The sequence below is a fragment of the Cricetulus griseus genome (genome assembly GCF_003668045.3).
Source record: "Cricetulus griseus strain 17A/GY chromosome 1 unlocalized genomic scaffold, alternate assembly CriGri-PICRH-1.0 chr1_0, whole genome shotgun sequence".
NCBI classification, from domain to species: Eukaryota; Metazoa; Chordata; class Mammalia; order Rodentia; family Cricetidae; genus Cricetulus; species Cricetulus griseus.
Window position 1 is genome coordinate 259,460,273 of NW_023276806.1, and position 15,226 is coordinate 259,475,498.

General features: G+C 51.8%; 1 protein-coding gene across 1 annotated transcript in view; it reads left to right on the forward strand.

Annotated features, from left to right (window-relative positions):
• The window catches only part of Abcg1 (ATP binding cassette subfamily G member 1), a 38,118-nt gene that overhangs the window by 17,199 nt on the left and 5,693 nt on the right, over positions 1-15,226 (forward strand). Inside the window, exons 3-12 of the mRNA XM_027394400.2 lie at positions 417-549; positions 3,736-3,786; positions 8,326-8,471; positions 9,596-9,719; positions 10,101-10,215; positions 11,875-12,023; positions 12,131-12,232; positions 13,154-13,322; positions 14,478-14,578; positions 14,788-14,946. Coding sequence (XP_027250201.1) covers positions 417-549; positions 3,736-3,786; positions 8,326-8,471; positions 9,596-9,719; positions 10,101-10,215; positions 11,875-12,023; positions 12,131-12,232; positions 13,154-13,322; positions 14,478-14,578; positions 14,788-14,946 — 1,249 coding nt within the window. The remainder of the gene's footprint in view (positions 1-416; positions 550-3,735; positions 3,787-8,325; positions 8,472-9,595; positions 9,720-10,100; positions 10,216-11,874; positions 12,024-12,130; positions 12,233-13,153; positions 13,323-14,477; positions 14,579-14,787; positions 14,947-15,226) is intronic.

Below are 15,226 nucleotides of genomic sequence, written 5' to 3' on the forward strand. Positions count from 1 at the left end.
ACCTGAGGCACCTGCTGGGTGCACCTGTGATCCTGGAGCAGTTGGTGTAGTCTGGGCTGCAGATAAAATAGCCAGTGTACATCCTTGCTCTGTGGCTGGGTCGAGGGGCATTCCCAGGCATGTTTGCACAGTAGGCAAAGAAAAGAAGCCATTTTCCATCTGGTGTGATAAACATGCCATTTGAGAGTGGCCTGGTGTGTGGCTTGTCTCCCTGCTGGCCACTTGCTCCCCACAGAGTACTAGTATGGTGCTCTGGGTCTCTGGTCCCTCTGCCCTATCCTGTGGCCATGGTGAATGGTTCTGCTGGGAAGAGCCCAGGAGGGAGGGAGGCACCCTCTCTCGTTTGCTTCTCCCAGCCACCTGCAGGTGGGATGCTGAAGGCTCTGGTTGACAGCCACCTCCCCTTGTCTTTGCAGAGAGACCGGCATGAAGGGGGCAGTCCTCATCAATGGCATGCCCCGGGACTTGCGCTGCTTCCGGAAGGTGTCATGCTACATCATGCAAGATGACATGCTGCTGCCTCACCTCACCGTTCAGGAGGCCATGATGGTGAGCCACCCCTGCCCTCTGCACAGCACGAACTTGCTGCACCCGGCCACGTACACTTCACTCCCTCTAGCAGAGGGGCTGCCTCAGGCTTGCTGCTCACACAGCTGTGTGGAACACAATCCCCAAGAGCAGGAGTTTTAATAGCTCTCATTTGGCAAAGTCACAATCAAGTGTCTGAGATTATTGATCACTAAGCTGAATGACTGTTTCCATGGAAACCACCTTCCTGTTTCCCCATGGGCTAAGCAACTTCCCTTCTGCTTAATTAGGGTTTCTATTGTTGTAATAAAACACCATGACCAAAAACATGGTAGGGGGTTTATTTCAGCTCATAATTGTAGTTCATCATCTAGGGTGGGGCAGGAACCTGGAAGCAGGAACTAAAACAGGGGCCGAGAAAGAATGCTGCTTACTGGCTTGCTCTGCATGGCTTGCTCAGCTTGCTTTCTTAGAGTACCCAAGACCACAGGCCCAGGAGTGGCATTTGCCCACAGGCCAATCTGGCAGGGCCATTTTCTCAGCTGAGGTTCTGTTTCCAAATGACTCTCTCCTATGTCAAGCTGATATAATCTAGCAGACATACCCTTCATCGCTGTCCTTGAGTCATTCCTTCTTTGGTGGATTGCTGGTTCTCTGAGAGCCTCATCAGACACACCCATATGCCAGGGGAAAGACAGAGTCAGCCATTGCTAGCTACCCACAGGGTCTCAGCGATGCCATCTCTGGGGAGGAGGGGTGAGCAGGACCTCTGGGAGTTGAGCCTTGAGGGAGGGCTGCAGGCTTTGCAGTGCCATGTGGGGGCTCGGAGGCAGAGCTGTGGCCCCAGGGTCTCTGAGCTTCACCACTAACTTGCCTCCTTCCATGATGTTGCTTTAGCTCCCTGGCCGTGGCTTCCTCATCTGTGCGACTATTCCAGTCTATTGCTGGGAGAATGAGTAGCACAGGAAGACGGGGTGCATCCTGGGCCTTGGGGCTCATCAGTGTTGTCCTTGGTTGTCATAGGTCTGCCTTGGTTCTTTCCACTCCTATCACATGTCTTCACTTGAGACTCCAGTGCACAAGTCCGGGAGGAGTTTAAAAATACCTTTCCCTCTGGGGCCATGCAAGTGTCCAGATGATGCCTGTAGCATCGGTGTCCAGAACAGCCAGTCTGCCTTCTTTGCACAGACTGTGTCCCCACCAGTGCAGGAACTCTGGGCTTCTGGGATCATTTTTTTTTTATAAAGGTGTACCCCACAGTCAGTGACAGCTCACATGATCTCTTTGTGAGTAGAAGAAGCCTCTAGAATGTCTCCCATAGGGTAATTTACAAACCAACACTCAGCTCTGCTTGGTAGCCTCTGCTTGTCATGGCTCACTTTGTGCCTGGCTGGCGCTGTTTCTCTGCTTTCTTGGTGCCACTGCATAGTGTCCCAGTGGGATTGTCCCCTCCCTGGTCCTGAAGAGGACATTGTCAGATACCACGTTCATATTGGTGGCCTTACACGGAGAGGTCTTGCCCTCACATTCATGACTTGAAATGGGCAAAGCCCAGACAGTGGCTACCACACAGCACTTCGTGTGACTTCAAAGGAGCCTCAACTCAACAAAGAAAAGTGGGTTAAGATTTCAAATCTGAGGTCTGCTCCTTGACCTGCTTTGTGGGAAAACAGAAAGGGAGGGCCTGGCAGGGTTACTCTCACTCTGGTACTGAGTAAGGGAACACCACCACCCAGCCTCCATGAACAGTGACTTTAGGGAGATCTGCCTGCCAACCTGGCCTCCAAAGGGGCTTTGGCAGGCTTAGAGGATGCAGAAGGGTTTACACACAGAATAGAGTGGGCAGCCTACTGAGAAGGTTTCCCTCACCCCAAGTCTTGTCCTTCATCTACTTGCTTACTCCAGTGAGTCCCTGAGTGACCCTCCATGTGTTGGGTGACCTGGTTGTAGCTCTTGGTCACTGGTGATCCATCACTTTGCCTCTCTAGCTCCACCACTTTCTTCTGTGGCGACTGTGTCTCCTCTCGGTCTTGCTGTGAAATACATACATTTCAGAGTCACATACCATTAGATCCTCAGTTGAGGGTGTTCACAGTACCGTTAGGGATGTTTCTCTTTAACCTTCTACCCCTCGAGAGCCTGTCTTCCATGGGCTCCACTTCCTGGCCACTGGCTACTGAACTACAGTAATTGTACATTTTTGTATTTGTTTTGTTTTGCTTTTTTGCTTTTTTGAGACAGAGTTTCTCTGTGTAACAGCTCTAACTGTCCTGGAACTCACTCTGTAGATCAGGCTGGCCTTGAACTCACAGAGATCCACCTGCCTCTGCCTCCTGAGTGCTGGAATTAAAGATGTGCGCCACTACCACCCGGCAATTGTACATTTTTATGTCCTTCTTTTGCCTCATGTCCATCCTGACACATCCTTTGGGACACTCAGTGTCACTAGATAGGCAGCTGGCCTGGTAGGGGTGATATAGGCCTACCCTTGTTCCACTCTGAGGCCTGGGGCCTTTTTAGTCCCCTCCCTTGCCTCTCAGTCTCTCATCTGACCCCGTTAGAAACTTCGACAAATAATGAGGTAGATTTTAAGCTCATTTTTTTGTGCTGAGGAGGGAACTGAGGCTCAGGTGTGCCCAAGAACACAGAGTCTGGTGTAATTGAAACAGGGCTGAACCTGGCCTAGGTGATTCTGTCTCGGGGTTTCACTAGGCAAGGCTGGGGACCCCATACTACACTGGTAAAGAGGATCTGAGTAAACAAACCAGGAAGTTCACCCTGCTGTCCCACACCTGCTGTCCACAGATCCTCCCAGGGTGACAGCTTCAAGTCAGCAGTGGTTTATCACCTGATTTGTGGAGGTCCTGAATGCACTTCTGGTCCCCTCCCAAGCTGCCTTCAAAGCCTGCTGCCTAGGGTTTCCCTGTCCTTGTGCTGGAACAAACATCTCATGGGGACACCATGAGATAAACAGAAGCATAGCAGACCCACATAGTTCCCCCAGGACCCTACCTCTATAAGGCCATGGGAGTGAGAAAGTGTCTCGTGAATCCATTAAGCAGCTTAAAAAATTGATGGGACCGTGGACCTTGCTGTGGCTTTGAAGCATGGTGTGGTGTTGACCCCGGTGTGGCCCTGGACCTTGCTTGGATCCGGTGAGACTCATCCTTCCAGATGGAGCCTGACTGTTGTCCTTATTGCCTACAGGTGTCTGCACATCTGAAGCTGCAGGAGAAGGATGAAGGCAGACGGGAGATGGTGAGTGTGATGCTCCAACACATGTGGCCCAGAGCGTGATGGAGCCCATGTGGAGACTGCTGGGGAGGCCTTATTTCTCTCTTCTAGATTTTTTTCTGGTGATTTTATTTTTCCCCTCTCCTGGCGTGTCTATGTGGGTGATGGGGGCACCAGACATGGTGTGGCAGGGTGCAGTGGCTGGAGTCCAGGAGAGATGGTTCTGGGGATAGATTGACGATTAGATCGAACAGTCTGCAGCCTTAGCCTCCACCCTACCCCCATGGCCTGAAGATGCTTACCTCAGAGCCTAGCCAAGGGCTCCATCCCCTTGGGTGTTTAATACATTTTAGATTAAAATATATTTTTATGAAATGCTGACAATGGAGATGGTTTAGTCACTGGTTTAAAAATAACCCCCTCCACCCACATACCTTTGCAAGGAGAAATTGGGCTCTTATGTGTTATTAGCCAGCCTTTCAAAAAGAAAATAAAAACATTCCCAGACTATCTGAGACTTTTCTCCTCCATTTTATCAGTTTTCCTGGCTCCCTGTATCCTTAAGGAGCAGGGAAGGAAGCATGCAGGACCCAGCAGGAGCCTCAGGAGGTCATAGGGTTTGAGGAGTGCAGGTCAGTCCTTGTTCACAGGCTAGGAGAGAAGCTCAGCTTGCCTCCTCCTCCTTCTGTCCCTAGTGCGAGGAGGATCTGCAAAAGATAAACATAGCAGAAGACCCCCAAGGCCAGGAAATGAGGGTAGTGCAGCTGCCTGGCAGTTGCCAGGGACATTGATAGTATGATGTGAGATGCATCGTTTAGTTGGACATCATTAAATACTTACCTAAGGAAGGATATATATATATATATATATATTATATATATATATATAATATATATATATTTCATACATCCTCCTTGTGCTGCCCCGAATGACTAATGTGATATAGATTATGGCTGTCTGTGGAAAAGCAGCTCTTGGCAGCCTGAGGGCTCCCCATTTCCCTTTCTTGTGGGACCCTCACAGCCCTGGGATTCTCTAGTCATGGTAGTGGGGTGTGCAGTGTAGAGAGGAAGAGCTCATTTCTGAGATGAAAACAGCTCCTTGAAACTACTGAAAGTCTTTCCTGTGGAATTCTCTTGTTTTGAGGTTGAGGGGAAGAAATTGGACTATTTGCACACAACACAGAGAAGATGTGGAAAGTTTGGGGGCCACTTGTGGGCAACAGAACAGGGTTCGTGACCTTATCATGTAGGGTGAGCTCCGAGAGCCTCCACAGGCTCCCATCTTTTCTTAACAAAATGTGACTGAGGAGGACACCACGGCCCAACCCCCACACCTGACTCCCACCCTCTTACCTAAGAGTGAAGATAAGAAGAGACAGGCTTAGGAGCCAAACCCCCTCCTCAAAGGGATATGCTAAAATTCTAACCCTAGTCCTTCAGAATTAACAGGCTGTTTGCAGAGATGACTAAGATAACAGGAGGTCATTGGGATGGCTCTGATCCAATCTCAGTGCCCTTACAAGAAGAGGTGGCCAAGGCACAAGCACACTCAGGAGAGAAAATGCCACCTGCAAGCCCAGAAGAGAGGAGTCAAGAGGGGCTGGGAAGAACCAGCGCCAGCCACCATGCCTCGAGCAGACTTCCAGATGGCATTTCCAGTGTCTATGCCCTCAGGTTGGGACACTTTGACATGGCAGCCTGAGCTGACTCAAGTGAAGCAACTATTGGGACGACAAAAGAAAGCTCTAGAAAGGAAGAAGGAAAGAGGGGAACCAAGCGTCAGAACAGTGTGTGCCGGGATGAGCCTGAGATGACCACACCAGCGGACGGGGTCCTCCAGCACTCCCTGCCCCTGCATTCCATCTTGCACTGATGAGAAGGAAGGTCCCCTCATGCAGCTGGAACAGTGGTGGGACTGGCAGAAGCCAGAAGTGAGTCCTAATGCAGTTCTTTCCTTTGGAGCATCCTGTGGTTCCTGGTGACTGATCAGAAGACAGTGGTACCGCAGTCTTCTGGGTACCACCTCCCATCCAACAGCCTCTGAGGCTCAAGTCTTTAAGCCGCTAAGATCAGTGTGAGTCTAGGATGGAGAGATGGGGGCAGGGCTATTTCTCCACAACTATGGCTCTGTGGCCAAGCTGGGGGAGTAGATTTCACCCAACTCAGGCCTCTGAGCAGATGACCACCATGAGGCAGGTATTTGGCCTCCAGTGCCGTCTTCGCCTGTGATGCTGTTTTTGCTGCTGTCAGAGTCTAGCTTCCAGCCCCTCTTGTGGGTGCTGGTTGGGCCTCAGGAGCCCAATCTGCTGCTGGAGTAGAAGATAGCAGTCTTTGGAGAAGCCTGGAGCCTGCTGGGAAAAGTCATAGCTAGGCCTCAGACTGACAAGACTTACATGTGCACATCCTCCATCATCCTGGTCCAAGCAATGTCCCTGGGAGAGTCAGGCCTAAACCCCTCATGCAGTCATGGTCTCTGTGTTGAGTGTCGTAGTAAGCCAGCCACGTAGGGTTGAGGCACTGTTGTGTCCTGCATGTGTTTGTTTACCAGAGATCTCACTTGCTACGGCCCTCTTCTCAGCTGAACACAGTTCCTGCCTCTTCCAAGAGCCTATAACAGGCATCTCAAGGACAGATTAGCATCTGGACGCTACCCTGACTCATTTCCAGGCAGCTCCTGAAGTGCCTCGGAGGATGCTGGGTATAGCACGTGGAAGAACAATGGAATGGAATAATCTAGTTCATGATGGAGTATGTTGTTCACAGACTCCCTTGTTTCCCAGAAAAGGCACCTTGGCCCTGAGGAGCCCTCTGGTATAGCTGCTTCCTGAGAGGGAGGTTGCCATGAGCCATTCTGGGGCTGCTGAGACAATCCCTCGATGGTGAGGTCCCAGGAGGAATTGAATTGCAAGTGATCATGGGAATCTTTTTGCTTTATTTTGCTTTTTGTTGGTTTGCTTATTTGGAGAAACATAAAAACAACGACCCTGCTGTTTTGTTTTCTTTCTTTCTTTCTCTCTGACTGCTTTTCAAACAAAACCAACCTAGATAGTATTACTTCTGAGACAAAGCTGGAGAGAAGAACCAGGCCTGTGGTTGTAGAAACATGGTCATGTGGGCAGAAGGACAGCCACCAACTGGTGGCCTCTATTTCCTCTCCCCTGCTATGAAAGTGAAGAAAGGGAGACACACATAGTGTATGGAATGCTCCCACAGAGGTAATGACTCTAGCCACACTGACAGATCAGCCAGCTGTCCCGAAGAGGCTGGAAGCCTTATGCTGGAAGATCAGCAGACATTGTTTATGGCAAGAAGCAACCGAAAAGAAAGGCCTGTCTGCTGTGGTGCTACCTCTCTGGCTCTTCCCAAACAGCCACACTGAAGCTGATCCCAGGCCGACAGTCACCTCTCAGAGGCATGGCATTCCAGAAGGAGATGGTAGTGCTGGGTGAAGGGCATCGGCAAGGATAGACAGAGTGGGACTTGATCTCAGGTCCCTGAGCCCTGCACTGCACCTGCTCCCAGCCCGCCAGCACTGGGTTCCAAGTGGTTCTGTCACCAGTTTCAGTCTCTACTGACCATGCATAAATAATCCAGAAATCCAGAGTGGAAAGTTTTCTTCTTTTGAGTTCTCCTCCTCTTGGATGACCTCATCTCCCCAGAGAAGCCACCGGCCAAGGTCCTCCTGGTATGGCCACCAGGGACTGGCTGCCTCAGAGCTGTCCTGCCTCTGGGCAAACTCTGGAGGAAATCACTGAGTACCCTGGAGAAGAGCCTGACAGGGAAGTGGCAGCCGTCTGAGCCTCTTCTTCCCAAGAGCCTGCTGACCTGTTGGTTCCCTGAGCTAACACTAGGTCACCGCCCTGGGCCAGCCAGAGGACTCTGCCCACAGCTAACTGTGTCTTTCTCTGTTCTCAGCCTTCATCTCAGGGCCTCCTTAGCACAGGTGGCCACTGTGTCACTTACAACACAGATGTGCTTGTTGCCTTGAGCTCACAGTCTCTAGTGGCGTCCTGACAGGGCTGGCTTGTGGGTGTGTGTCAAGGAACGCACTTTTGTCTCACATGCAGCATGTGAGACAAGAGACATGGGTGGTAGCTGTTGGGGTACTTACTGTGTGCCTGGTGTTCCAACAGGACATTTTGCAGTCATTACTGCGTTTGATAGCCAATGACCCTTTGTGTCACTTATGTGTTCATTAATCCATCCACTGATCAAATATTTATAGGCCATTTCTTCGTGCCAGGCGTTAGGCTCAGATTAGAAGTGAAGGATGACATCAGGTCACCAGCCAGAGGCTGAGTGAAGACTCCAGCCTTTGACTTGAACCTCCCCAGCGCACTTCTTGCCTCTTGATGGTTCTGCCTGTCTCTCCAGTCAGGGCCACAGCATCTGCCACTCGCTTGGGATGGCCCGGGACGGCCCAGCAGTGTAGACATCTGTGTATGGATCGTGGGGTTGTGCCCAGCAGGGCAGGGCATCCCGAGTTGCTCAGCTATGTTCCTGACAGCCAAGAGGTTGGAGGATTGTTTCCTAATGAAGATTCTGGGTTTGTTGCCTGTAGGTCAAGGAGATCCTGACAGCACTGGGCTTGCTACCCTGTGCCAATACACGGACAGGGAGCCTCTCAGGAGGCCAGCGGAAGCGCCTGGCCATCGCGCTGGAGCTGGTCAACAACCCTCCTGTCATGTTCTTCGATGAGCCCACCAGGTAAGCCTGTCTGATGTCTGGCCTGGTGACCAGGAAAGGACAGGGAAGAATCCCTTCTAGAGTCTATTCTGAGGTTCTTAGAGGTGACCCTGCCATCTTGGTGTGGCCTTGGAGGAGCTGTAAGAAACTGTCCCATCTGTGGGATGGCGGGATAACGCCACTGGCCCAGAGACTTGTATGTACTTGGGAGGGGGGGGTACTGAATGTGGAGATGTGGCTGAGATTGGAAACAGTGCCCTAGCGTCTGTCTCTCCCTCGTTGCGGAGTTACCAGTGGGACGGCACTCTGAAGGCAAGTGTTAAGGTGCATTCTGAGGAAGGGGACTGATGTCTTGTGTTTTGAGTGCCCCCTCCCATTTTGAGCGGCTTACTGCCTTTGTGCGACCAACAGGAATCCTGACTCCTGTCCTGGATACACCTGCTTACATTTGGGGAGATTCTGGTCTCAAGTCCTGGCTCTGGGGCACACTGGTCACTAGTCAGCCAGCCCACCTTTCTTCCAAGCATGTTGTAGTCCCAACAAAGTAGACTGGCTGTTCAGGGTTTGCCCTGACCGACTTCATCCAGACTTTGTCATCTCCTTCCCCCTGTGTGCTCATCTCATGGATGGCCGCTGAACTTGAGAACAGTCTCCAGCATACCACCTCAGCCCAGCTGAGTGCCTGGCTCACAGTGGGTGGTCCTTAGGAGGACCTGAAAGACAACTGTACGAGCCCTTTAAATTGCCTCTCACTGGCTCACTGCCCTGGGGGAAAGCGAGTGCCCATGGATGCCCACTATGACTCATTCTTCTCCTTGGGAACTACATAGTAGAAACAAGACAGGGTTGGGAGTGTTCAAGCAGGAGAGGAGAGAAGAGAATTCACCCAGGAGTGCCAGGTCCTAGCTACGCCCTGTATACCTCAGGATGCCACCTACCCACAAAAGGCTTCAATATAGTCAATAAAACATCAGAAAGGAACACAGCCCCAGCCCAGGCTGAGAAGAGCATGACCTTGGGGATGCACATACAAGGCCTGTGACAGGCCCTCCCTCAGCAGTGACTGCCTAGTCCCCCAAGACCTGGGGCACTGGGCTTGCTTGCCCCTCACATTCTCAGCTTTTCATTGTGTCTTTGACTTGCAGTGGCCTGGACAGCGCCTCCTGCTTCCAGGTAGTATCCCTGATGAAAGGGCTGGCCCAGGGCGGCCGGTCCATCGTCTGCACCATCCACCAGCCCAGCGCCAAGCTCTTTGAGCTCTTTGACCAGGTACATGGGCCCCACCCTTGTCCAGGTCCTTGACCTAGATCTCCACCCCAGATTCCATCCCAAGATCCCTGACAGGACTGAGAGATAGCCTGGAGAAATTAGACCCTGGGTCCTTATTCTTTCTAGTTTTTAGCTGACTGGTTGGTTAACTAGCTGGTTGACTGACTAATGAATGGCTGATTGAATAACTGGTTGACTGGCCGACTGACAAGCTGGCTGACCAATGGACAAGCTGGCTGGCAGAATGACTGGCTGACTGACAAGCTAGCCGACTGACCAACTGATTGAAGGAATGACTGAATGAGCGCCTCTGTTGCCTTCCAGAGGTGAAGGCTGTGGTTGATGCCTTTCTCTCTTCCTTTCTCTCTTCCTTTCCCTCAGCTTTACGTCCTGAGTCAAGGACAATGTGTATACCGGGGAAAGGTCTCGAATCTCGTGCCATACTTGAGGGACTTGGGTCTGAACTGCCCTACCTACCACAACCCTGCGGACTTTGGTGAGTAGAGGCCACCCAGATGGAAGGAAAGGGAATCTCCCTCAGTCTTGTGTGTTCCACTGTGACCTGATGCCTGAGTTCTGGAGTCACTGTCATGTCTCATCAATAGAATGGGGCCATCCTGTGGTGGCAGCTCAGGCAGGCTTCTTTCCAGGAGGACTTGTCTAAAGGCCAGGCTCTGCCCTGTCTTTGTTTGGCCTCACCCTCTGTCCCTTAGTCATCCCCTCTATGGGGAAACTGGTCACTAGACTTAGGACCAACACTACAGCCATGACTGCCTCTCTATAAACACTCTGCTACCCAGGGCTACTCACAGATCCCAGCTGGACAACCCTCTCACAGCTGTATTTCTTTCAAACATCTGGCCACTCAGCTCCCAGGGCTCCATATGTCATTTTCCAAATTGTGTTCAGAAGTCCTTGAACCTGGGAATGTTCCTCACCCACAAGAAGCATACTGCCACAAAGTGGGGAGGTTAGGGCATGGGAGGAGACGGTGAGGGTAAGTGCTACATAAAAGGAAGAACTGGGCATATTTAAAAGCCAAGGGAAAGATCTTATATGTAGTCGGCTTATTCCCTCACCTCCCGAGACAGGAAGAGAGGAGGGTGGGCAATAAGCCCTGTTCATCAAGGGAAGGCAGTGGCAGCCAGAGAGGAGGACAAGCAGGAAGGAGGAGAACAGGTGTCTGGTGAGATGAGGATGTCCCTTCCCAGAGGTTTCTCTCCTCCAATGGGCCTCTGGAGGGAAGGTAGGGGACTGGGGCACTTAGGAGTGGTGTGATTACCCCCAAGGAGTTTAGAGATGGACCGGGCAGTGCTGGGGCTTGCTTGATGCTGCACTTTTCCAGAGGGGCCCAATGTGTCCTGGCTTCGGCTTGATGTGCCACTTAGAAAAGGAGTTGCTAGTTTGTTGATGGGTACAGGGGAGGGTCTTTGGATATCAGCAGCATGGTACCGAGATAAGGGCTGGGCTACCCAGGGAGGTGGTGGGGAAGGAACAGGACACAGAGGGCTCTAGACAACAGCAAACTGTTGTTACCATGAGCTGAGTGGGGATCAGTCAGCAGCCACAGGAGTAGTCTAGGCAGAGGGACCTCGACGGGGTCCAAGAAGGACAGAGGAAACAAGTAAGGCAAGCGAGGGAAACCAAGGGAGAAGCTGCTTGCTGGGAAGTGAGGGGTGTGGTTCATGGTCCCCAGCCTCAGAGCAGTGGACCTGTGTGCTGGGGGCAGTCCTTCTGTGGACCACCCATCACTCATTGTATCGGCAAGGAGCCCAACTTCCTCCTACTGATCTCCCGCTCTGGCCCATGCTGGACCAGAGCAGGCATTCAGTGTACGCTGTGCAGATGGTCATGGCATAGATGCATGCGTTCCTTGCTTCCTGGGTGAGCTGACAGCATGATGCACATCTGTGTGTTTGCATTTCTGGTCTCCTGACACCATGAATGGCTTACTGGGGGTTCTGAGTGAACATCAGTCAATCAACAACCCACTGCCGTGGCTCTCAGGCACCACCATAACTCACTTTAAAGCATTCTTATTGCCACACAGACCTTGCTCTCACAAAGTGACAGAGACCCTCAGTTCCCATCGGCACTGTGGTGCTCCTTCCCAGGAGTCCCTGTCTCATTTCACCTTCTGTGTTGTCTCCTGTAGTCATGGAAGTGGCATCCGGCGAGTATGGTGATCAGAACAGCCGCCTGGTGAGAGCCGTGCGGGAGGGCATGTGTGACTCTGACTATAAGAGAGATCTCGGGGGCGACACAGACGTGAACCCGTTTCTTTGGCACCGGCCTGCTGAGGAGGTAAAGCAGGTGAAGGGATTGGAGTGATCTGGAGATGGGTCCTGCAGAGCCCTTCCTGAGCTATGGTGGGCAGGAGGCTCACTCACCCCCTTCTCGTGTATCCTCAGGACTCCGCCTCCATGGAAGGCTGTCACAGCTTCTCAGCCAGCTGCCTCACCCAATTCTGCATTCTCTTCAAGAGGACCTTCCTCAGCATCATGCGGGACTCGGTAAGAGTGTCCTTGATGGCCTGTTTACACACACACACACACACACACACACACACACGCACGCACGCACGCACGCACGCACGCACGCACGCACGCACACACGCACACACGCACACACGCACACACACACGCACGCATGGTCCCAAGATGTTTGTGTTCACAAGACCCAGTGTGTGTCTCGCTCGTGTCATATATGTGCTGAGAGTCAAGGTGGACTTGGCCCCATCTATCTTCTCACTCCAAAGCCCAAGGGACATGCATAAAAACGCTAGAGGAAGGCACAGGATTGGGAGCATGTAGAGGCGGGGTGATGGAAGTTGGCTAGCACCACCCGTCCAGTGTGCACAAGGCAGCCTGCCTGGGGAGGCTGATGTCCAGTGTAGCCTCAGGGCCTTGAGCTGGAAGACCTGCAGCTTACCATGGGTTCATGCTCATAGCAACCCAAGCCACAGCTCAGGGTGAAGGGTCTCCAGTAGAGCCGCCTCCACCATAGCTCTGTCTCCTCTGAGGGAGACCAGCCTTGTTCACCAGCTTTGAAGAGAAGCAACAAAGTATAGTGATTCTGTTTTAGTAGTACATGAGCTTGACGTGTGTATGTGTGTATGTGTATGTGTGTGTGTGTGTGTATGTGTGTGTGTGTGTGTGTGTGTGTGTGTGTGTGTGTGTGTGTGTGTGTATGTGTGTGTGTGTGTGTGTGTGTGTGTACGTGTGTGTGTGTGTGTGTGTGTGTGTGTGTGTGTGTGTGTACATGTGTGTGCTTGTGTGCATGCGTTGATAAGGCTCTGATTATTTCCCTGAAGGAAAGGGAAGGTGGATCATAGGATCTCTGTCATGGGAGTCAAAGTCTGATACCTCCAGTGGCCCTGGGCTTGTTCTCTCTGGCACGAAAGTGCACTGGATGAGAGCTGTCCCTGCCCTTAGGTGCTGACACACCTGCGAATCACCTCACACATCGGGATTGGCCTCCTCATTGGCCTGCTGTACCTGGGGATCGGGAACGAAGCCAAGAAGGTCCTGAGCAACTCCGGCTTCCTGTTCTTCTCCATGCTGTTCCTCATGTTTGCCGCCCTCATGCCCACTGTTCTGACCTGTGAGTGTCCCTTCCCTTCTAGCTGGGACTCCTGCCAAGCATGGTGGCTGAGGCCAGGCAAGACTTCTATAGCACACAGTGCCTTGATGCTTCCAGTTCAACAAAACAGGCTGTATTGCCATAGGACCAGGACTTGGTTCCTATCACTTATGTTGGCTGACTCGCAACCCTTATAAACATTAGCCTCCGGTCTCAGTGGGTGCCTGCCCACATGTAGCATACACACACATTCACACATACACACAGAAATACTGTGTTTCGTACAGACGATTGCATCTCAATGAAAGGCAGCTAGGCATGGTAGAAGGCAATGGAGAGAAATTCCCCAAAGTTTGCTACTCAAGGGACCTTCAAATCTGGCTTTCTGGCTGTGCTCACCTGACCAGTGGAGTTCAACTATTCAGATAGCCTGGCCACTCTGGGCTGCTAAGTAGAAAGCAGAAATCTAGTGGTTAGAGACCTGGTGAGCCCAGCAGGGACAGGGCATGTCAGAAGGGTCCCATTAGCCACCATAGGGACATTTGGTGTTCTCAGGGACATGATCCACTTCATGCGACCACTTGGATCCATTTCTTTTTTTTTTTTTTTTTTTTTGCTGCTGTGATATATATATATATATATATATATATATATATATATATCAACCCAAAGCAAATTAAGGAAGAAAGCATTTATTTTGGTGTACAGTTCCAGAGCCAGCATCCACAAGGGCAGGGAAGGTGCAGCTTGCCTACAGGCACACATTTGCACACATGAAGCAGCAGGTGAAAACAGGAAATAGGTCGAGGCTACAAACCCTTAAATCCCACTCTCCTGTGACACACTTCCTCCAGCAAGACCCCGCCTCCTAAAGGTTCCATAACCTCCCCAAACAGCACCACCTGCTGGGGACCAGGTGTTCAAACATGAGCCTATGAGGGACATTTCTCGTTTGAACCACTGCATAACTCTCTAGATTAGAGAAATGGCTGGTGATTTCCTATTTCCAGACCAATGAATCTGGTTCCATCTTTTGTTTAAAGTCTTGGGTACTGGAGTTGGCCCACACTGTGACATAGGTCAGAACGGCTAGGATTCAGCCCAGGGCCATTCATGAACACATCTGACTCCCTGGCTGTGCCCACCCAACCATTCCCTTCTACCTTCACATCCTAGTTCCCCTGGAGATGAGTGTCTTCCTCCGAGAGCACCTCAACTACTGGTACAGCCTGAAGGCCTACTACCTGGCCAAGACCATGGCTGACGTCCCCTTCCAGGTACGTGAGCCACCAGTGACTGGCCATAGGGGACGGGAATTCTCCACACCCACAGAGCTGGGTGGGACTGGTTTCCACTAGTGTTCTACTGAGAGGCAAAGTAGGGTTTGGTGGGATCTGTGGGGTCTGTGAGCGAAAGGGCCACCGGAGACAAGTGTTCACTGGTGGGACAAGCAGAGCCCCCAGGGACACAGGCTCTGTGCTTGCAGATCATGTTTCCCGTGGCCTACTGCAGCATCGTGTACTGGATGACATCACAGCCGTCAGACGCCGTGCGCTTCGTGCTGTTTGCCGCCCTTGGCACCATGACCTCGCTGGTGGCCCAGTCCCTAGGCCTGCTGATTGGAGCGGCCTCCACATCTCTGCAGGTACAGCCCAGGAGGTGCTGGACAGCACTGGGCTTCCCTCTGCCTCTATGAGGCTCCCCGGTCCCCGTACCCTTACTTCTGTCCTGGACTTCTGGAAGTCTTCACAAAGCTGTTCTCATAGGAATAAGTGACATTGCCCTCAGTTGTCAGGACAGCCTTCTTACTGAGAAGTGAGAGACATGCAGAGTGATTGTGCCCACACGCTGCAAAACCCAGACATGAGTAGTCTACACACTGCACAAACCCAGACATGAGTAGTCTACACACTGCACAAACCCAG